The sequence below is a fragment of the Schistocerca piceifrons genome, chromosome 1, assembly GCF_021461385.2.
Source record: "Schistocerca piceifrons isolate TAMUIC-IGC-003096 chromosome 1, iqSchPice1.1, whole genome shotgun sequence".
Classification (NCBI taxonomy): Eukaryota; Metazoa; Arthropoda; class Insecta; order Orthoptera; family Acrididae; genus Schistocerca; species Schistocerca piceifrons.
Window position 1 is genome coordinate 129,790,182 of NC_060138.1, and position 21,995 is coordinate 129,812,176.

At 39.5% G+C, this 21,995-nt stretch overlaps 1 protein-coding gene and 1 non-coding gene across 4 annotated transcripts in view; both read right to left on the reverse strand.

Annotated features, from left to right (window-relative positions):
* Positions 1 to 21,995, reverse strand: part of LOC124782429 (protein MTO1 homolog, mitochondrial) — a 91,170-nt gene that overhangs the window by 3,969 nt on the left and 65,206 nt on the right. For all 3 annotated transcript variants that reach the window (XM_047253941.1, XM_047253939.1, XM_047253940.1), the window contains 6 exons: positions 20,327 to 20,484; positions 13,539 to 13,702; positions 13,280 to 13,451; positions 12,818 to 12,980; positions 441 to 662; positions 291 to 351 (listed from right to left, as the gene is read on the reverse strand). In XM_047253941.1, the coding sequence (XP_047109897.1) occupies positions 291 to 351; positions 441 to 662; positions 12,818 to 12,980; positions 13,280 to 13,451; positions 13,539 to 13,702; positions 20,327 to 20,484 (940 nt within the window). The remainder of the gene's footprint in view (positions 1 to 290; positions 352 to 440; positions 663 to 12,817; positions 12,981 to 13,279; positions 13,452 to 13,538; positions 13,703 to 20,326; positions 20,485 to 21,995) is intronic.
* On the reverse strand, positions 20,613 to 20,689 carry Trnas-cga. Its single transcript has one exon. It is a non-coding gene; the product is annotated as a tRNA-Ser (tRNA).

Consider the following 21,995-nt stretch of genomic DNA (forward strand, 5'->3'; position numbering starts at 1 on the left):
AGTTTCATAAGATACTAAATGTTAATTTTTCCCCCTTGAACGAGCACTTCTGTTTTAATTTCCAGTATAATATTATATTTAAAAAAAAACTGTTATGAAACTGTATTTTTCACATAAAATGAAATACTTGAGCAACTGAAAAACGAACTTTAACTATCGCCAATTTTGGCTCACCAATAATTGTCTATCTTGATTTTCACTTCACATAATAATATGATAAAATATATTATTGAAACTCTCTTCCACATTTGTGCAAAAGTTGCACAAGTATTATTATATGAGATACTTACAGTTGATGGTTGTACTAGTGTCAATTTCTCAATCTCTTCAGATGATAAGCACAAAGATTTCCTAGAAAGGAAAGTCAGCAGTTTATAGAACAACTACTACATACAGAGAAGAAATCAGTATGACTGAAAAAAAGCTAATTAAATACACACGCTGCATAGTTGATACTGGTTGGTATGATCAAGGCTTCATCTCTGCGTATTTCTTCCACTTCCTCCATCTGCTCACAAATAGCCATTTCGTACAAAGCTTCTATCACAAGACGCATCAACAGCGCTCTATCATGTAGTAAATGTCCTAGTACATCAGGCATTGATTCACATATGGTTTCTGTAGTTTTTATATCACCATGAATTGCCATCATGTCAAAAGCACTGTAACAAGAATGGAGCATTTTAACAAAGGGTAAAAAATAATATGCCATCCATTTAGCAGGTTACTTGATTATTTTACCTAAAAATTAGTTGTCAATCTCTTTCATATAGTTAGTAAAGGGAAAGAATGAATAGTGTGATAAGGAGCAACTTGAAAACATAGTAAAAACAAAATAGGCTTGAACGCAAAGTGCAAAGACAAAATACTGTGCACTGAAAGAAAAACAAATATTATTAAAAAAAAGTGCTGGATTGGGACTCAAATGCACAAGCTTGCATAAGTTTTCCATTTGTTTCTCCTTGCATTCCACTCCAAACTGTACTTCTAAGTGTATAGGATGCCAGCAAGTGAAAATATTCAACCAAACATGAAACTGATACTCAGATTGTCAGCGAACCACTGCTGGATGCCAAAAAACTGCAGTGTATGCTACTTTCTAAAATATTTAAGGTTCATCAAAAAACTTGTTCTGCTGCAGGACTCTAAGCCTAATACCTATGTTAGCCCAGTTATGCTTCACATTATGCATGGAGGGTTGAGAGTCTGCTTTCACATGCATTCAAAGAATAAAACCAATTCCTGCCCGGCTGAAGCACAAGAGGGTAGATTTGACTTATTTGTCAAATCAACGAGCAAGTTCTGAGTAGAATTACCTGTCTATACATTCTTTCTATATCAGAGAAAGCCTTTTACATGGTGTTGTAAGATTACATTTTGAATACACTTTCCTGTCATACAACAGAAATGGTTATTAGACTGGATACATGGAATGTTGAAATATGAGAAACTAGAAAATTTAATGTAGAAACAGAAAGAATACAACTAGATATTTTAGAAAGCAATGAAATGCGATGGCTATGGGAGGCGAGTTATTGGATGTGGTGAGGGGTCACATAAAGATAGAGCAGAAGAGGGAATAACAATGAGGGGGAAACAGACAATATAAATGGTTGAACTGATTGGATGTCAGACAGACACTGCAGTCATACACATATACATGCCAAACACAGATGCGAACAACAGTAAAATTGAGAAAATATATGAAAATATCACTGAATTAATTAATCATTTCAAAGGAGATATGAGAATGCAGTTGTAGATGAAAGTAGGGAACAAGACAGTAACGTGAGAGTTTGAGCTTGGCAAGCAAAATGAGAGTGTACAGAAATTAAAAGAATTTTGTGCTAAGCACGAGATAGTGATTTCACGAAAACACTTTTTGAAAACCCGTTGAAAGAAAGCATAGGTGGAAGATACAGGGGAGTCAAATAAGATATTGGAATGACTATTTTTGTGTAAAAAACATTCAGGAAATTGAGGACTGCAAAAGTTATTTGGGTGCAGACATTGATAGTGATGAAAACATGGTACTAATAACATACCAGTCAAAATTCAGGAATTTAAAGAGAAAGCGGTTGAAGTATAAGAACTGAGGTAAGTTGAAGGAAACAAAAATTCAGTCTGACTTGTTGGAATATGTGACAAAAGAAATAATGACATTTCAAGGAATTTCTGGTGTGTAAAACTGATGGAATGTTCTTCTAAGAGATGCAACAAATAAGATACTAGGAATGAAAAAGGCAGAATAGAGCCAACCATGGTTAACAGATGTGACTTTGGAATTAATACAGAAAGGATGAACATGAAAGATGTCAAAAGTAAGCAGAAATAGTAGAAGTGCAATAGAAACAAAACTGAAACTTATTGACCAATTAAAACTGGGTGTCTGATGGGAACCTGAAACTGGGACCTTTGCCTTGCTGCCCTCACCAGTGCCTCTCTCCTGCCTTCGGTATGTCCCGCAAGCTATGCAGGAGAGCTTCTGTGATGTTTGGACAGAAGGCAGGAGAGACATACTGGCGGGAGTGAAGTTGAGAGGGTGGATCATGCGTTGTCCTTGAATAGCTCAGTCAGTAGAGCACTTGTCTGCAGAAAGGCAAAGATGCCATGTTAGAATCCTGATCCAGCACACAGTTTTAACCTGCCAGGAAGTTAAAAAAACTGTGCACAACAGCATCCATAAATGTATAAATTGTGATGTTGTGGAGGGAAGATATGAGATAGAAACAAAACAAAACATATAACAGCATGACCTACACAGACTATAAGCAAATGAAAATGAGGATATGATATACGACTATAATAGGAGAGATCCAATACTTATTTCTAAATTTCAATAAGCTTTACTCAAATTTAAAGGAAATAAATGCACAGGCATTGATGAAGTATCAGCAGAACTCTTACGGGCACTAGGGCAAAGGATGGAGCAAACGTTATGTGAGCTCAAGAATGAAATTGATGTAGCACTGCAACTTAAAAAAAAAAAAAAAAAAAAAATGTAAGTATTGCACTTCCAAAGCAAGCAAGAGAGTTTACATGCAAAAATTCTCCACAGTCAGGCTACTATGAAATCCATAAAACATCCTAAAAACAGTACTCTATCAGAGAATGGGAAGGAAAGTTAAAAATACATTACATTAGAACCAGTTCGGTTTTGTGAGAAACCGGGACACTCGAGAAACAATTTTAGCATTGAGGTGAATAACAGAGGGCAGATTTGGAAAAACAAAGAAACATATATGGCATACGTAGATTTGGAGAAGGCTGTTGATAATGGGAATGGAATTATTTTTATCTATTCTTATGAAGAGAGGTGTCACCCACAAAAATAGAAGGGCAAACCATTCTCTTCACATGCAGCAAACAGGGTTGGACAGCATTGATGGAACAGTACAAAAGGTAAAATCATGGAAGGTGGAAGGTGGGTTTGCTCATTGTCCCCAGTGATATTTAATTTGTATACTAAAGAGGCAATGAGGGAAGTAAAGGACTCTCTCAATGTAGGAGTTGTTATTCACCAATGGAAAATAGAGATAATATAGTTCACTGATGGAATGGCAGGAATCACCAACACAGAACAGGATCAGAGCTGGGTGCATAATGTGCACTAGTGGGTGGCAATAATAAAAAAAAATACGGTTTTGCAGGAGACCGCTGAAGATGAGATGGACTGATCAAGAGAAAGAGAAACCAGAGTGAGAGTGAGAGAGAGAGAGAGAGAGAGAGAGAGAGAGAGAGAGAGAAAATGAACTGAAGCGAGAGAATGGTTGGGCACATACCGTGGCTCATTGCTAGAAATAGTAGTGGAAGGAAAGAATTGCTGCCCAGCACTAGGTGTGAGTATGTAAGGCAGATAACTGATAATATGGGATGCAGCAGCTATGGTGACATTAAAAGGATAGCTGGTAAGTGACAGCCTAAAGCCAACACTTTTTGCTCAGCAAAAGTATTGAATCATCTACTCTAGATTATTAATGATGTAGAACATTCAGATCAACAATTATTTGCCTATTTGGGTAGATCATACATCGTCAATCAACTTCCATACAGTTAAGAGAGTAGGGCAGGGATGTACCTGTCATCACTTCTGTTCGACATGGGGTAAACGGGTCATGTGCAGAAGAATGCTACTAATATCTTGAATTTAAAAAACAATGATACATTACTCCCAAGGAACCAAACAGAATCACTATGAAAGAAGCAAGACCGACTGTTACAGAAAAACGAGTGGCATGGCTGAACAAGTGGAACCATAAACTGAAAGATGAGGTTAATCGGAATAAGATAATTCTATATGGAATGACAAAAATTAGAAAAAGAGATAAGGAACATTCCAATCCCATCACGGATGATGATAAATTTAAATGGGCCTCAGAGCATTACTTCAATGACTTGTTAAATGTGAATTACATACATGCTGTGATCAAAAAGTAACAGGGATTTTTTGATTTCACCGGCTTTATACAACTGATTTCCAGATTTTTGGCTTGTTGGTACATATGTTCCCAATGTATGTTCGCACTTTCAGTTGTTTTAAATAGTATTTTACTGGTGAAAGCCAAAAAGGTTATATGTGTTTCCGAGTGCTTGGTGAATTTTTACTTTTGAGAAAATCTTGCTTACAAAATGGAATAAAGTGGAGCCCCACATTTCAAATATTTACACTGGTTTTTGGTGAATCTACTATGAGTAAGACAACAGTTTATGAGTGGTTTAAATGTTTCAAAGTGTTTCAAGAAGACGATAAAGACATCTGTCCTGGACACCCTAGCACATCCATTATTAATGATAGTGTGGAAGCTGTAAAGAAAATGGGTCTGGAAAATCACAAAATCATCAATAAAGAAGTTGCTGATAATTTCCTTTGAGTCATGCCAAGCAGATTTTTCAGATGTTTTGAGCGTGAAACATGTAACAGCAACATTTTTTCCAAAATTGTTAAATTTCATCTAAAAATGATATTGTGCATACATGTTCAGGAATTTCTGAATGCAGTTGATAACAATCCATAATTTCTAACAGAAGACAAAATATGAGTTATTTACCATTTGCGTGAAGCAATATGAAGAAAGTGATCAGAATAATGGCAAAACAAATTGAGGAAATTGCATCATGATAATGCATGCAAAAAAACAAAAACCATTATGTAACCTCAGCCACCTCATTCGCCGGACATGGCCCCCTGTGACTCCTTTCTATTCCCAAGGCTAATGAGCACTGTAAGAGGGCTTTTGCCACCACTGATGAGATAAAAAAACAGTTGCTGAGGGAGCTGAACACCATAACAAAATGTGAGTTGCAGAAGTGCTTCGAAGATTGGAAAAAGTGCTGGCGCAAATGTATTATATCTTAAGGGGATTACTTTGAAGGAGACAAAATTGATGATGATGAATAAAGAAAGATTCTTTAAGAAAAACAAAAATTCTTTTTGTTTTTACCTCGCCTCATATAGCATACACAAGATGACTGTGCTGTATCACATTCATCTGATTCAAACGGGACAGAGATAACTTGGAATGGTGTATGATATGCCTGGAAATTCCACAAAACTGGTAAATTGGTGGGTGTTGATGAAATAACTGGAGGAATGAACAAAGCCAGAGGATTTTTTGGAAAATAATGGATGATGATTATGATGATAAGTTTACAGAGAGAAAACTACTTTGGTTATTGATCCCTCAATTCACAGTATAATTACATAAAAAAGATGTGAAACAAGTAAAGGAGAACTGTCAGCTCCAGGGTCTGTCTTCATGTATTTGTGGCTGAAAATGTTTTTGATAGTAGCTTTATCAAGATAGTGAAAAATGAGATAAAACCCAGGCAACTAAAAACTGTAGCAGGTCACTGAAGGATACATGGAGAAGGGTCATCAGTACAAGAAAAATGGGTGATGAACTAAAATGGGTAAGAAAATGCAGACTGTACAGACTAGAGAGTTAATAAGCCTAAACAGTTAGATAAATAAAATATGTACAAGAAAGTTTCAAAATGCTCGACAGCCTCGAAGGAGAAAGTAGCCCGAGATCACTGAGGACACCACAGCAAGAGGTACTCCTTCCACAACTTCTAAGTTTATTGAGGGTCATTGTACCCTGCCATTCCAGCTACCAAGTTTTTCAAATCTGATGTTGTTGTTGCAATCATAAATCTTTTCTGGTACTCCCAACTTCAAGTTTGTCTCCTGTGCTTGCTTTTTTATCTAATTGGCCAGAAAGTTCATTTCTGGAAATATCTATACGGTTCTATGTGCAGATGAATGTTACTGGCATTTCAGAGCGGTGGAGGTCAACTAACAGGTCTTGTGTGTTAGCAACCTTAAGAAGTAAATGGAGTTGCTACAAATCATTAAGTTATTTGTGGTGAGAGTATTGATGTAGTGCAGGCTAGTGATGTGGCAACCAGCTCTGCGGTGTATATGTCGCGACTCCCCAATCTTTCAAAGTGCCGCCACGCAGTTACGCGCGTCCTCTACATGCGGCGCTGTCTGCCACCTAAGTGGCCAGCCAGCCAGCCAGCGGCCACTAGACTCGGACTCAGTTATGATTTGACTGTTAAAGTGTACACACGTCTTACTCTGTTTACTTGATCTGTGACTTTCATGTATTGTGTCTTCCTTGAAATATATTTGTTCAACTTGAAGTTATTACAATTGGCGACGAGGATGGGATTTTTCTTTTCCATCGTTGACTCCCATGTTTCCATGGCTACTTTAGAGCAACTATTGCAAGGTCTCATAGAACAGCAAACGCTTCTCACAAATGCGATTCGTGATTTCGTCGTGGCATCAAACGCAGGGCGTCTCTCGTCGTTGTCTCTACCTCCTTTTCCTCCTTACGACGAGATGGCAAAAGACTGGTCTGATTACGAAAAACGTCTTCGACATCTCTTCCTGGCATTTCATGTCGCGGACGAACAAACATGTAAGTCTCTGTTCCTTTCATGGATTTCACCTCAAATGTATCGGCTGTTGTCACAATTGGCTCCTTTGAAAGATCCTGCGTCTTTGTCCTTTGCTGAAATGTGCTCACTTCTGTCCGTCTATTTTCAAAAGCAAATGCATGTGGTAGCCTCACGTGTTGCCTTTTACCGTAGTCAAAAACAACAGAATCAATCCTATCGCGCTTGGGCTGCTGAACTTCACAGCCTCAGTAGAAAGTGTCAATTTGTTGTTACTGAAGTTCACAAAGAATCCTACACCGATTCCATGGTATGGGATGCTATTATCCGATTGGCGCCCAACAAAGAAGTTAGGCAACGTGCCCTCCAGTTGGCAAATCCGACTCTAGATGAAGTGCTATCCATCGCTAAGTCTCATAGAAATTTCTCATGCCGCTGGAGTGCAAATAGAGGTGTGGGGCGACATCGGGGAAATACAACCTCTGTGCGATGTTGACGAAGCATGTGGCATGTCCCCGCCGGCCGACGTGGCCGCAGTACGCTCCCAAGCGCAGCCTCGGCCTAACCGTAAACAAACCTCTAAGAAACTGCAACAAAACCCACGGCAATTTCCTTCATGTCCGCGGTGTTTTACGAAACATTCACGAGAAGATTGTCCACAACATTGGGCCGTGTGTCACAAATGCAAAAAAAGGGTCATGTGTCATCCGTTTGCAAATCCGACCGCATACATGATGTTCATGAACATGACACTGATTCTGATTCTGTGTTTTCTGTCAATTGTACTTCTTCCCTTTCAGGGAAGTTATTCCTCACTGTCCAAATACTTGGTCGAGATGTTCGCATGCAGGTGGATTCTGGTTCTGCTACCACTATCATCAGTCCTCAGATGTATCTTCAGTTTGGTTCTCCAATCCTGTCACCTGCTACTAGGCAATTACGGACTTACAATAAACAGAAGATTTCTCTCTTGGGACAATTTGACGCTGAGGTATCTTACAAATCTGTTGTTCGCACTGTTCCCATATTTGTGGTCAACCATAGTAACATGGAGAATCTTTTTGGTTTCGATGCCTTTCGCATTTTTGGGTTCTCCATAGATGACTCTGTCAATATCGTCTCTGACGCTATTCCTTATGCTCTATTGGATTCCTTGTCGACAACATTTTCGTCCCTTTTTTCTCCTGGGTTAGGCCGTGCAAACGACTTTGAAGCTCATATCACGCTCAAACCCACTGCTCGGCCTAAGTTTTTTCAGGCTTGGCCCATTCCTGTGGCCCTTCGTGATCAGGTCAAACGGGAGCTGGATCGTCTCACTGCTTCAGGGGTCTTGCTTCCTGTCACTTCCAGTGAGTGGTCCTCTCCTGTCGTTGTCATTGCTAAGCCAAATGGTGATATTCGTCTCTGCGGCGATTTCAAAGCCAATGTGAATGCTCAATGCCTTATCGACACTTACCCTATGCCTCGACCTGAAGAATTGTTCACTAAACTTGCTGGAGGCCAGTATTTTTCTAAACTTGATCTGTCAGAAGCTTATCATCAACTTCCTCTTGACGCTGCTTCCCGGCAGTTTCTGGTCCTTAACACGCCTTTCGGCCTCTATCAATACCAACGATTGCCATTCGGGTTTGCCAGTGCACTTGCTCTCCTTCAGCAATTCTTGGAAAAATTATTGCTCACTGTTGCTGGGTGTATAAATTACCAGGATGACATTGTTGTCACTGGCTCCACCACTGACGAGCATCTTCAAAATCACCGCACACTTTTTCATGTCTTACAGACTGCCGGTCTTAAGTGTAATCTTCAGAAATCAAAATTTTTTCAGGCATCTATCACGTACTTGGGGTTTCAACTCTCTCAGGATGGTATTCGTCTGCTTCAGCAAACTGTCGCTGCGATTGATGCCCTTCCTCGCCTTACATCTGTTAAGGAACTGCAGGCCTTCTTGGGGAAAATAGCATACTATCACAAGTTTTTACTGTCTGCTGCTTCGGTGGCTTAGCTGTTGCATCGCCTGTTGCTTAAAAACGTGCCTTTTCACTGGTCTGTGTCATGCAATGCAGCTCTCCAGAAATAACCTACCAGCAGCTGATATGATATGGACATATGAGATTCATGGATGCTAGCAGGCTGCCAAAACTGATGTATGATTTGTGATTTGAAACTCAAAGACTGAAGGCCAAGAGGACAACCAAAACTCAGGTACAAGGATATGACAACATCTGACATCGAGCAGAGAGGACAGATTTGGGGCAGTATTGAAGAAGGGAGAGAAGTTTATGGACTGTAATTGATGGATGTACCTCATTTGCTGGTCCAACAATTAAGATGGAACGATATGGCATATGATGTAAATGAGGATGATGACATTACTGCTTGTCCATGGAAAATATGACATGACATTATTATCTGCACATGTCAAAGTAACATGTCTAAAGGCAAGACCCTATTACATGAAAGCAAACGTGGGCCTAGTCACACAACAGAAACTAGGCACACACCAACAATTTCAGCAGCTGATATTAGAGACATTTTGCTCAAGCAGCACGCCATATACTTGGGTTTGTCAGTTTATAACAGGAGTGAACATTTTGGGAAGATGCTTTATTTTTCTAAGATTTGCCTGCAACAAATCGTAAAAGATGTGGAAAGTTCAGATCATCACACAATGGAGTACACCTTGAACACTGTCCACAATCATGGAGAATAATTTGTAACAAAGACCTAGTCCATTTATTATGAAACTGAAAACTGTCACATTCCAAGGACCAGCCATAACACAATCCTGTGCATCATTCAAACAGTCTAACACAGAAATTAATATCACTACTGGCTCAGCCTCTTCAGTGATGTCAAGCAATAATCCAAACTGAAGAAGAAAAATTCCAAGAACTCCACTCTATGCTAATTGCTCGAAGGTAGAGCGAACAGCAAATAATTAAAAGATAGCCCATCAGCTTGGTACATTCCTCTGTTGAAGAAAATGATAAATGAACTTTACGTTCAGGGAGCATTGTCACCCAAAATACATCATCTATATTACCTAAATTCTCGACATCATTACTGGAAAGGAATGATTTACAACATGATTTGGCTTACTATCACATAAAAATATTTTCAATAAATTCACACTATTCTCACAGCACTACAATGATGGTAGTGATGACGATGACAATGCCACATATATCGTTTCTTTTCAGTTTTAGGGAGTACCCAGCATTGACTATTGTATGTGATGATAACTAGGGTCCTGGATTAAACAACAAAACAATTTTTATGTAAAAACATGTAGTACAGACCAAACAATGGAAAGTCCAGCATGGAATAATAACAATATGGAAAGACTGCCACTCACCCTAAAGATGACACACTGAGTTGCAGATGGGCACAATGAAAAGACTGAAGTGCTTGACCAAATCCTTTTTCATAAAACACACACACACACACACACACACACACACACACACAGCAACAACAACAATTCAACACAAGCATACACACATACAGCAGTTATCTCCAGCCAGAATAAATGTGTGTGTGTGTGTGTGTGTGTGTGTGTGTGTGTGTGTGTGTTTTACTTTCTATTCTGAAGTAAGCTTTGGCTGAAAGCTTAGTGTATTTCAGTCTCTCTGCAACTCAATGTGTCATCTTCATGGTGAGCAGCAATCTATCATTTTCATAACTGTTGATATTCCAACCTGGACTTTCTATTGTTTGAAAAATATGGAAAGGACAGATTGTTAGTTGCCAAATAGAGAATGCACTGGGTTGCACCACAGGAAACAGTGCTAGAAGTCTTTCAGCTTCTGGCACAGTCATTCATCAGAAATAAGAAACACACACAAACTTTCCCGCAAGCCCAACTCAACACCCATGGCCACTGTTGTCTCCTGCCACTAAGGGCCAACTGCAACTATACCTGAGGTGAGCAGCAATCTAGCTGGTATAGGTGGGTACAGAGGAGATGTGGGGAGGGGGAGGAGTAACAAGATAGGGGTGAGGAGAGATACTAGTGCTGGCTGTGGGAGCGTGCAGGTGGTGGGGACAGGATGGGGCCGCTAGGTGCAGTACAGGGAGTTTGTGCTGGAAGGTGAGGAAGCAGAGAATATATAAATAGGGGCACAGAAAGGACTGTGTAGATGCACTGGTGGGATAGAAGACATGTAGTACTGGAGTGAGAGCACGGAGACGTACTACTGAGGGTTGAGGCTAGAAGAGTTACAGAAACTAAGAATATGTTGCAGAGCGAGTTCCTAATTGCGCTATCCAGAAATGCTAGTGTTGGTGCAGTTGAATCTAGATGTCACAGGCTGTTTAGCAGTTCTTAAAGTGAAGCATTCTGTACTGGACAGCACGCTCAGCAATGATGTGGTCCATCTATCTCTTGGACACAGTCTGGCAGGGGCCATTCATGTGGACAGATAGCTTGCTAGTTGTCATGCAGACAGACAGCTTTCTAGTTGTCATGCTCACCTAGCATGTAACACAATAGTTGCAAGGAAGTTGGTAGATCACATGGGTGCTTTCACAGGAGGCCTCTCTTTGATGGGGCAGGAGAAGCCTGTGACAGGACTGAATAGGTGTTACAGGGAGGATGTATGGGGCAGGTCCTGTACATAGTCTACTGCATGTATATGAGCCATGAGGAGCAAGGGATTGGAAGCAGAGTTGGAACAGGGACTGGCACGGTTATTGTGTAGGTTGTGTGAGCAGCAGGACACTCCTGTGGGAAGGGTGGGGAGAATAGTGGGGAGGATATTTCTCATTTCTGGGCATGACGAGATGTAGTCAAAACCCTGGCAGATAATGTTATTCAGCTGCTCCAGTCCTACGGACTCCCCACCCCACGTGACTTTCCACATGACAACTAACCAACCCAGCTAGGTTGCTACTTTGGACGCAGCTGCTGTTGGGCTATTACGCCCAAAGATGACAGTGACCATGAGTGGGAGAGTTGTGCTTGTGTGAATGTGTGCGAGTTTTCTATTTCTGATGAAGGACTTCCTTTGGATGCTGAAATATTTATAGCATTCTTTCTCACTGTGCCTGTCTGCCACTCAATACCTGTTCTATATGGTGAGTAATATATGGTACAGAGATATTTAATACACCATGCACTGAATTAAAAAATAACATTCCTGGTGTCTGTTGTTAAGCTTCTCAACAACATTCTAGATGGACAGTATGGGTAATATGACTTGAAATTCATAATCTACTTGCGATAAACAACATGATGTAATGCCATGTGCAGTTACTCAGGAAAAGTGGGATGCATGTGAGGCTAATGGATTTTATGATTAGCATGGCATTTAATATGTGCATTTCGTCACCAGTTCACTTGCTGGGAAAACTGCCCATGAAAAATTGTCTTGTGCAACAATCAAACAAACTGAGACTGTTTATGACATGACCCCCAATGAAATGTTTCTTCTTTTCCCAAAACCTTGACTTACATAGTTGTGCTTATTCACAGCATAAGACAAAAATAAAATAATCTCCTCACTAAAAACAAGCAGGCAGAGCAGTGCTCAGCTTCATTCACCAGCTACCTGCCATGACCTAACTGCCCCATCTTAATATGATGTGTCGAGTTTCTGGGAAGTGTTTCAAAAAAACTTAAGCCATTTTTATAGTGATAGCTCTTATTTCAGTGAAATCCTGTAACAACACTGAAGCACAAGAGATTTTATTCCTCCCAATTTAAGCATGTACATTACCTTGCTTTGCTTAGTTATTATTTTGTTTTCTCAATGTGTTTAATGATGTTCATTATTTAAAGCTTCGCATAACTTAATAGTAACACAAATATTATTTTTATGCCATTTTGTTTTTCTAATATAGTGGACAGTTCTTAGAGACTCTACATACTAAGGTATAATTTACCCACCTTCCTTTGGTTTAATTTGATTAGTACCTTTTTAGTGCTGAGGATTTTGCTGGTGGTAGCTTCAATATCTCTCTCCAGAAGTGTGATGGTTTCACTATTGATCTTAGAAGATCAGTTGCTGCCTTGATTTTTTCTCTGGTCTTGCACATCTTTTGATATCTCTGGTGTGACACACAACCCGCCTCATAACCTAGTAATTAATGGCCGTAATCAACAGTATACTTCTGCTAATTTCTCTAGACAGTCATTCAGTAAAAACACTAATGGGTGAAAACATGAAGTCCCTGGTATAGGTAAAGACTGACAAAATCTGTCATTCCACTGTGTAGAGAATGGTAGTTAACAGGTGATTTCAAAAGATGGGATATATATGCAACATAAATGTACTTACTATGTTTCCAATAACAATCTAAACATGTCCAGTTTCTTAAATACATGAGAAAATTATTTTATATTTTCATTTTTACAAAGTACAAATACCACAAATACCTTTCTCAGTAAGTCTTAAGTCTGCATTATCTGGTCTGAGAGACAGCCTGAATTCAGCTCTGCTTGTAAACATTCTGTAAGGTTCATTTGTCCCCAAAGTTGTCAGATCATCTATCAAAACACCAATATATCCTTCTGTTCTGCTCACAGTAAACTGTGGTTTTTTTTGTACCTATTATAAAAAGCACATAGAAGAGAAACAGATTTTTTTAAAAAAAATATTAATCAGCTGGTAGGACTACTGAGTGAGGCATGGTACCTTCAGTGCAGCATTGATGCCAGCAACTATTCCTTGAGCAGCAGCTTCTTCATAACCGGTAGTTCCATTTATTTGTCCTGCAAAGAACAGGCCACTAATTCTTTGAGTTTCTAGTGTGGCATACAATTCTCGTGGGTCTACAAAATCATATTCAACACCATAACCTGTAAAGGAAATAAAAAATGTATTTTCATTTTCTACTTATACACAGGAATTAACAAAAACTTTGCAAACAGCTAGCAACTAACTACACAGTCACAAACAAAACAACTATAGTGCGGAACTGAGATAAAATCAACTCATGAAACATAACAATGACAAAAGAGATAATACTCACTACGTAAAGTTCAGGATAAATCACAAAACCTTTGGTTAGAATACACACTAAGTTCAAAAAATGAAGTATAGCAACAATACAAAGAAAATCATAATTTTTTATGTAATTCTTTTGGCAGTATGTATATAACAGAAATAATTTACAATGAATAAATTACTTTTGTAAAATGATAACTATATGTTCTTGTAAAAAAGGTGTTATGTATAGGGAAAAAAGACACATGTGAGGCTATCACAGCTTGTATATTTGTACGCTATGTTTTCTTGAAATAGTAGTCATATCACAACAGATAGTGCTGGGTGGATATAAATGATGATGTCGGTTTGTGGGGCCCATACAACTTCCAAATCTTTCCATTTCCGGTCTCGACACTTCCTGAATGATGTTGGGGGGGGGGGGGGGGTCCTTGTTTGCTCAATCTTTGAGTATTGTGTATTGTTCTGGATTGCTTAGCAAGTTGAATTAACGTAAGAGGATGTGAAGATACAAAGAACAATGGCATACTTCACTATGAGCTTGTTTAGTCACTGCAGTAGCATCAGAGAAATTCATAACAAGCTCCAATGGGAAATGCTAAAAGAAAGGCACTCTCATCATGTTGAAGTTTACTCTGAAAATTTCGAGAGCCCAATTTCCAATATAAACAAAGAAACATATTACATCCTCGACCTATTACGTATCTATCTTGCAAATATTATGATGAGAGGCATTGTTTTCTTTCTAATCAATGATTTTTCATTTTAAATCATCACGTTCATTACAATATATGGAATACAGTTAGTCTTGCATTTATTAAGGAATCTTAACACGTATAACAACAGAAATAAAATCACAATGATAGCTGGAGAGCAGAGAAAAATTTACATTTGTTTCTGAAGAGTAGAACAGTAAAGATAATTAACAAACAGGTAGGTAGATTAATTTTTTGAACTGTGACCAAAAAGAAAATGCAAGAGTAATTGGAAAGTGAAAACAGAAATATGTGAAAGTGGAAGAACAAATGAGCATTTACTTCAGAGATAAGGCAGTACTTTTTTGGAGTGCAAGAGATCATGGGGACATTAAGGAAGTGCTTCAGTCAAGTGCAGCATGGTATTAAATTGTGTACAGAGTCCAGAGGGCTCATCCCAGATTTGGAGAGCAGCAATGTAAAAGAAATTTGAGAAAGTTTTTGTTTTATGCATGATCAACTAGAATCCTAGAAAGTGAGATCTTGTGTTGCGATTACAATTAAATGTGAGGAACATGCATACTGAGAAGCTGATGAAGTAGATTTGTATATGATAGTCATATAATTTGCCTGTTTTAACTCGGTGTATGAGCCAATAATACAATCAATGGTGATGGCAGTAGAGAAGATGATGATGTCATAGTTGTAGTCTTCAGTCCAAAGACTGGTCTGTGCTACTCTGTCCTGCACAAGGCTCATCATCTCTGAATAACTACTGCAGCATGCATGACTCTGACTCTGCTTACTGTATTCACTTCCCTCTACAATTTTTACCCCCTAACTTCCCTCCATTTCAGTTTTCTCCAATTCGATGCTGTACCTCCTGATCTACCCATCTAATCTTCTCCAATCTTCAGCATTCTTCTGTAGTGTCACATTCTGAATCTTCATGTTTTATTCCTGCCTGACCTGCTTACTGTCCATGTATCAGTTCCATATAAGGCTAGACTCTATTTAAATACATTCAGACTTCCTAACACTTAAATTTATTTTAGGTTACAAAAAAAAATTTTCTTTTTCAGAAATGCCTTTCTTGCTATAGTCAGTCTGCATTTTATATCCACTCTACTTCAGCCATCGTCTGTTCCATTCAAGTGCTCTTCCACATCCCTTACTGTCTCACAGAATTACGATGACATCAGCAAACTTCAAAGTTGACATCTTGGGTTGTCAGGTGTTCTGCCGGATATCAGCTTCATACTTGCACGATATTTCGGTAGCATAACTCGTTACCTTCCTCAGGTGCGATGTGAGACTACTACTCGAGTGGACCTGGTCCAGTACTTATGCCTGTGGCCTACCCCCTTCACAGGCGCTCCCTCTGCAGTCCGCGCCCGATCGTTGCGATCTTCTGGAGCATTGCCGTTCCCTTTTCTGTCCGCTGCACTCCTAGGTGTTCTCTTTGCAGTCCGCACCCACCAGACACGCTCCTGGGTGTTCCATCTTCGGTCTGGTGCATTTGGAATCCCGTCTGTGGTACCAGGCATTCCCACTCACTGTGATCTGCTGGAGTGTTGCCATTCCATTTTTGAACAGCTGCAGTTCTAGATGTTCCCTTTGCTGTCCACACCCATCAGTCCCAATCCTGGGCGTACCATCCTTGGTCTGGTGCACCTGGAACTCTGTATTGGGTTCGTTCTCCATGTCCACGCCTTCAGTTCTTCTATTTGTGGAGTGCTGCAGCTGTCCCCGTTGCTTCTTCAGCAATTCCATAGCAGGATCCCAGGCTCTACTTAGCTGGTACCCCGTGTCACGGTTCATGAGATTATCGATCACTTTTATCTCTGTTGACTCCCTTATAACACTGTCCCAAAATCTGGGCGTCTGTGCTAGAAACTTGGTTTCTTCATAATTCATGGCATGACCTAGTTCTAGGCAGTGTTCAGCAATGGCTAATTTTGTTGCCTGTCTTAATCGGGTGGGCCTCTGATGTTCCTTGCACCTGATATCTACTGTTCTTGTCGTCTGGCCAATGTAGAACATGCCACATTGGCAAGGTATATTATAAATCCCTGGTTTCCGTAAACCCAGGTTGTCCTTGACATTTCCCACCAGTCCCCCGATCTTGCTGCATGGACAGAAAACACACTTGATATTGTGTTTATGGAGGATCCTACTAATTCTGGCAGAAATAGAGCCAGCATAGGGCAAATACACCACTTTCTTTGCTTCACCTTGCTCTGCTTCTGGAACTTAAGGTGTAGTGGCTGGTTGGAGTGCCATCTCAATTTGTTTCGTGTATATCCATTTTTGCAGAACACTGTTTTGAGATGCTCTATTTCTGTCAGTAGACTTTCTTGGTCTGACAAGGCATGTGCTCTGTGGACCAATGTCTTAAGAACACAGTTCTTCTGAGCAGGGTGGTGACAGCTGCTGGTCTGCAGATATAAATCAGTGTGTGTGGGTTTTCGATACACACTGTGGCCAACTGATCCATCTGCTTTCCTTTTTACAAGTATATCCAGAAACGGCAGCTGGCCATTCTTCTCCTGTTCTATGGTGAACCTGATATTCGGGTGGCACAAGTTAAGGCGTTCCAGAAACTCATTGAGCCTGTCCTTCCCACGAGGCCACAGGCCATATTGCGAAGGTGTCATCCACATACCTGAAGAAGCATGTGAGTTTATATCTGGCTGTCTCTAATGCCCTCTCCGCAAATCTCTCCATGAACATATTGGCAACCACAGGAGACAGTGGGCTGCCCATAGCTACACCTTCAGTTTGCTCATAATATTTGTTCCCGTACAGGAAATGTCAAGGACAATCCGGGTTTACGGAAACCAGGGACTTATAATATACCTTGCCAATGTGGCATGTCCAACATTGGCCAGACGACAAGAACAGTAGATATCAGGTGCAAGGAACATCAGAGGCACACCCGATTAAGACAGGAAACAAAATCAGCCATTGCTGAACACTGCCTAGAACTAGGTCATGCCATGAATTATGAAGAAACCAAGTTTCCAGCACAGACGCCCAGATTTTGGGACAATGTTATAAGGGAGTCAATAGAGATAAAAGTGGTCGATAATCTAATGAACCTTGACATGGGGTACCAGCTAAGTAGAGCTGCAGCACTCCACAAATAGAAGAACTGAAGGCGTGGACATGGACAACGATCCCCATACAGAGTTCCAGGTGCACCAGACCGAAGATGGAACACCCAAGGGCGTGTCTGGTGGGCACGGACTGCAAAGAGAACACCCAGGACTGCAGCAGATGGAAAAGGGAACGGCAATGCTCCAGAAGATCACAGCGAGCAGGCGCGGACCGCAGAGGGAGCACCTGGTGAAGGGGGAAGGTCACAGGTATAAATACTGGACCAGGTCCACTTGAGGAGTAGTCTCAGTTCACACCTGAGGAAGGTAACGAGTTACGCTACCGAAATATCGTGCAAGTACGACGCTGATATCCGGCAGAACACACAACAACCCAAGATGTCATTAGGTCACTGGGAAAGCCTGAAAAACTTTAAAGCTTTTATTTCTTCTCCCTAAACTTTAATTCATTCTCCAAATTTCTCCCTGTTTTTCTTTACTGATAGCTCAACTTACAGATTGAACGACATCGGTGATAGGGTACAGCCTTGTCTCACTGCCTTCTTGACCATTGTATGCCTTTCAGGTTCTACTACTATTGTAACTGTAATCTGGTTTCTGTACAAGTTGTAAATAACCCTTTGCTCCCTCTATTTTATCCCTGCCGCCTTCAGAATTTCAGAGAGTGTGTTCCAGTCAACATTGTCACGTTTCCTGAAAATGTAGAAATGCTATAAATGTAAATTTGCCTTTCTTTAAACTATCTTCTGAGATAATGTCATAGGAGCAGTATTGCCTTGTATGCTTGTGTCAATTTTTCCATTTTTACATAAATAATTCATGTCAGTAGCTTGCAACAATGACTTATTAAACTGATGATAGTTCAATAATATCCACATTTGTCAGCAACTGTCCTCTTTGGAACTGGAATTGTTACGTTGTACTTTACAGCCGATATATTTTGCCTGTCTCACACATCTTGGAAGGCAGACGGAATAGTTTTGTCATGGCTGTCTCTCCCAAAGGATCTTAAGATTTTGAGGGAATGTTGTCTGCTCCAGAGGCCTTTTTTGGACTTAGGTTTCTCAGAAATCTGTCAAGTCCTTCTCGAATTACCAAATCTTCCAGGTCTTTCAGTACTCTGTCAAGTTCTTCTCAAACTACCAAATGTTCCAACTCACCTTGATCTACTTGCTCTTCCCTTTCTATAATATTGCCTTCCAGTTCATTTATCTTGTATAGCCCCTCTAAATATTCCTTACACCTATTAGCTTCCCCTTCTTTGCTTAGTAGTGGCCTACCATCTGTGGTCTCGATATTCACACAGCTGCTTATCTTTTTTCCAAATGTCTCTCTAATTTTCCTGTAGACGGTATCTATCTTTCCCCTACTTATGCATGCTTCTACAGCCTTGTATTTGTCCTCTAACCATTCCTGATTTTGCACTTGTGTCAGTCTCAATTTTATGACTGTAATCCTTTTTGCCTGTTTCATTTGCTGCATTATTACATTTTCTCCTTTAGTCAATTTCAATATCTTCTGTGGTATCCAGATGTCCACTAGCCACTGCCTTGTTCTTCTATTGCATTCTCTTCTCCAGTTGCAATCAATCACTGCCTTATGCTCCCTCCGAAAATCTCAAAAGGTTTGGTTGTTTCAATTTAACTAGGTTTCGTCTCTTAAATTTTGAACCTTTCTGCAATTTTTTTCAGTTTTAATCTGCAGTTTGTAGCCAGCAAGTTACAGTCAGTGTCCACATCTTCCTCTGGAAATGTCAAAATGTAGTTTTGAAATTTCTGTCTCATCATTAAATAATTTGTCTGATTCCTTAAACTGTCTACATGTATCTTCAATGTGTATAATCTTCTTTCATTATTTTTAAACCATCTATTACAGATGATTAAATTATGTTCAGTGTAAAATTTGACCAGGTGTCTTCCTCTTTCATTCCTTTCTGCCAAGCTGCATTCTCCTACTATTCTTCCAACTCTGCCCAAATCTGATGATTTTGAGGCAATTAGATTAGCAAATGAAACAAAACACTAAAACAGTATATAAGTTTGGTATATGGTCAGTAAAATAAACTGGCCATGGCCAAAGCAGAGTGGACATATAATTCAGACTGGCAATGGCACAGAAAGTGTTTTGGAAAAGAAGAATTCTGTTGACATTGATTACAGATTTATGTGCCATTAGGTCTTTTTTGAATGTAGTTGAAGTGAAATGTGGACAATAAGCAGTTGAAATGCAATGAAAGTAGAAGCTTTAGAAATGTTGAGAATGAGTAGACTGGGTAACTAAAGAGATGAGGTACTACTACTAAATTGAATTGCAGAGAAAGATAATTTATGGCACAACATGACTAAAAGAAGGGATCAAGGAACTGTCACGATGTTAGTGGAGGGGACAGAGGGGGGTAAATATTGTAGAGGGTGACCAAGGCTTGACTACAGTTGGCAGGTTCAAATGGATGCACATTGCAATAATTATGCGAAGATGATGAGGCTTGCACATGATAAACTGAAGAGCTGCAATCAAAACCATCTTCGAACTAAAGAGAACAATAACATAACAAAATATATTTAGAACAATAAAAAAACAAAATGTAACTATTTCCTTGTTCTTAGCGATATGCATGTCTGTTTTAAAGAAGAAGAGCTGACCAAAGTAAAATCTTCTATACCTGGCCTTAACAGTTTAACCTTCTCTAGACCTTTTATCTGGCAAACCAGAACAGCTTGCAGTTCTTCAGGAAGAGTGCATGATAGTCCATTGGGATACACAACATGGCTTGAAAGACCTTCTGGTTCAAGCCAGATCTGATGGTTCTTGCCTCCAAACCTAAGAAAACACAGCAATAAGATAAAAAATGTCAACTACTAATAAATAATAATAATAATAATCCAGAATGAGATTTTCACTCTGCAGCGGAGTGTGCGCTGATATGAAACTTCCTGGCAGATTAAAACTGCGTGCTGGACCGAGACTCGAACTCGGGACCTTTGCCTTTCGCGGGCAAATGCTCTACCAACTGAGCTACCCAAGCACAACTCACGCCCCGTCCTCACAGCCTTACTTCTGCCACTACCTCGTCCCCTACCTTCCAAACTTTACAGAAGCTCTCCTGCGAGCTTTGCCCGCGAAAGGCAAAGGTCCCAAGTTCGAGTCTCGGTCCGGCACACAGTTTTAATCTGCCAGGAAGTTTCAAGTTTCAATAATAATAATAATAAAGGTTAAAACATTGCAAAAATAATAGCATGTTGCCCATTCTCAAGGAAAGTCTTACAACAAATGATTTTAATTCTGGATGTATCCCGTATCAAATGTTTCACCAGCAAAAATGTAGTGGACATATTATAATAATATTAACAGAATTAAATTAACTTTTTACTGCACTTGAAAAAAGTCCCACTATACTAAGTTTAATCTCTACAGCATATGTTGTATGTGTTCTGTGAAATTTTGCTATTGGTCTTATGGCTGAGGCAAATTGCTGTGGTGACCAATAACGTGGAACTTGCTGCAGTTAGTATCAAGCAAGCATAGATATTGCATATTTTCAGTAAAATCAGTTTAGAATGTAAGATCAAATATTTATCTATGGTTTGTTTTTAATGAAAATCATAGATGTGAACAACTTTTTATACAGTCAGTCTTGGCAGCTAATGAACATTTGTGACAAGCTGACTAGTTTAAGCTGTGTGTTGACTGTGCCTTGAACCTAGATCGCTGCAGTACTACGAATTGTGCTAACCGCGCACAATTCACATACTAACTCAGAGTTGCAACTATTGACTTGTTTCCCATCTCATGATAGCTTATGACCTAAAACAATGTCCTTTCCATGCCAAAAATATTCTCTGTCATTTTTAGAGCTAACAGAAATTACTCAATTACTCACAATAATACTCAATTTTTTTTTCTTTTTGGTAACTTCATACTGTTTCAAACTCTAGAGAGATGTTTTCTATTACTGAGGCAATAAGCAGTTTCAACAAGAAGAAAATAGAAACTTTAGAAATGTTGAAAGCTGCCTGACCCAATTGGTTAGCTAGACAGAAGAGATACTGGTACAAAATCAAATAAAATTCATTTTTACAAAGTTTTTGGAACTTAAGGGGGGATGTAATAGATTCTGGTCCAAAAAATCAATTTTTCAAAAATATTATTTTCTTCATCTAAACAGTTTAATCTACCCACTCCCACCTTTTATGACATTTGGGAAACTGCTTGCTTCAGTGGAATTTTTGTCAGTGTGAAGGCTATTTTCTTTCGATATCTTTGGCTGACATCTACCATATTTACTCGAATCTAAGCCACACTTTTCTTTCGTTTTTTGTAACCCAAAAAAC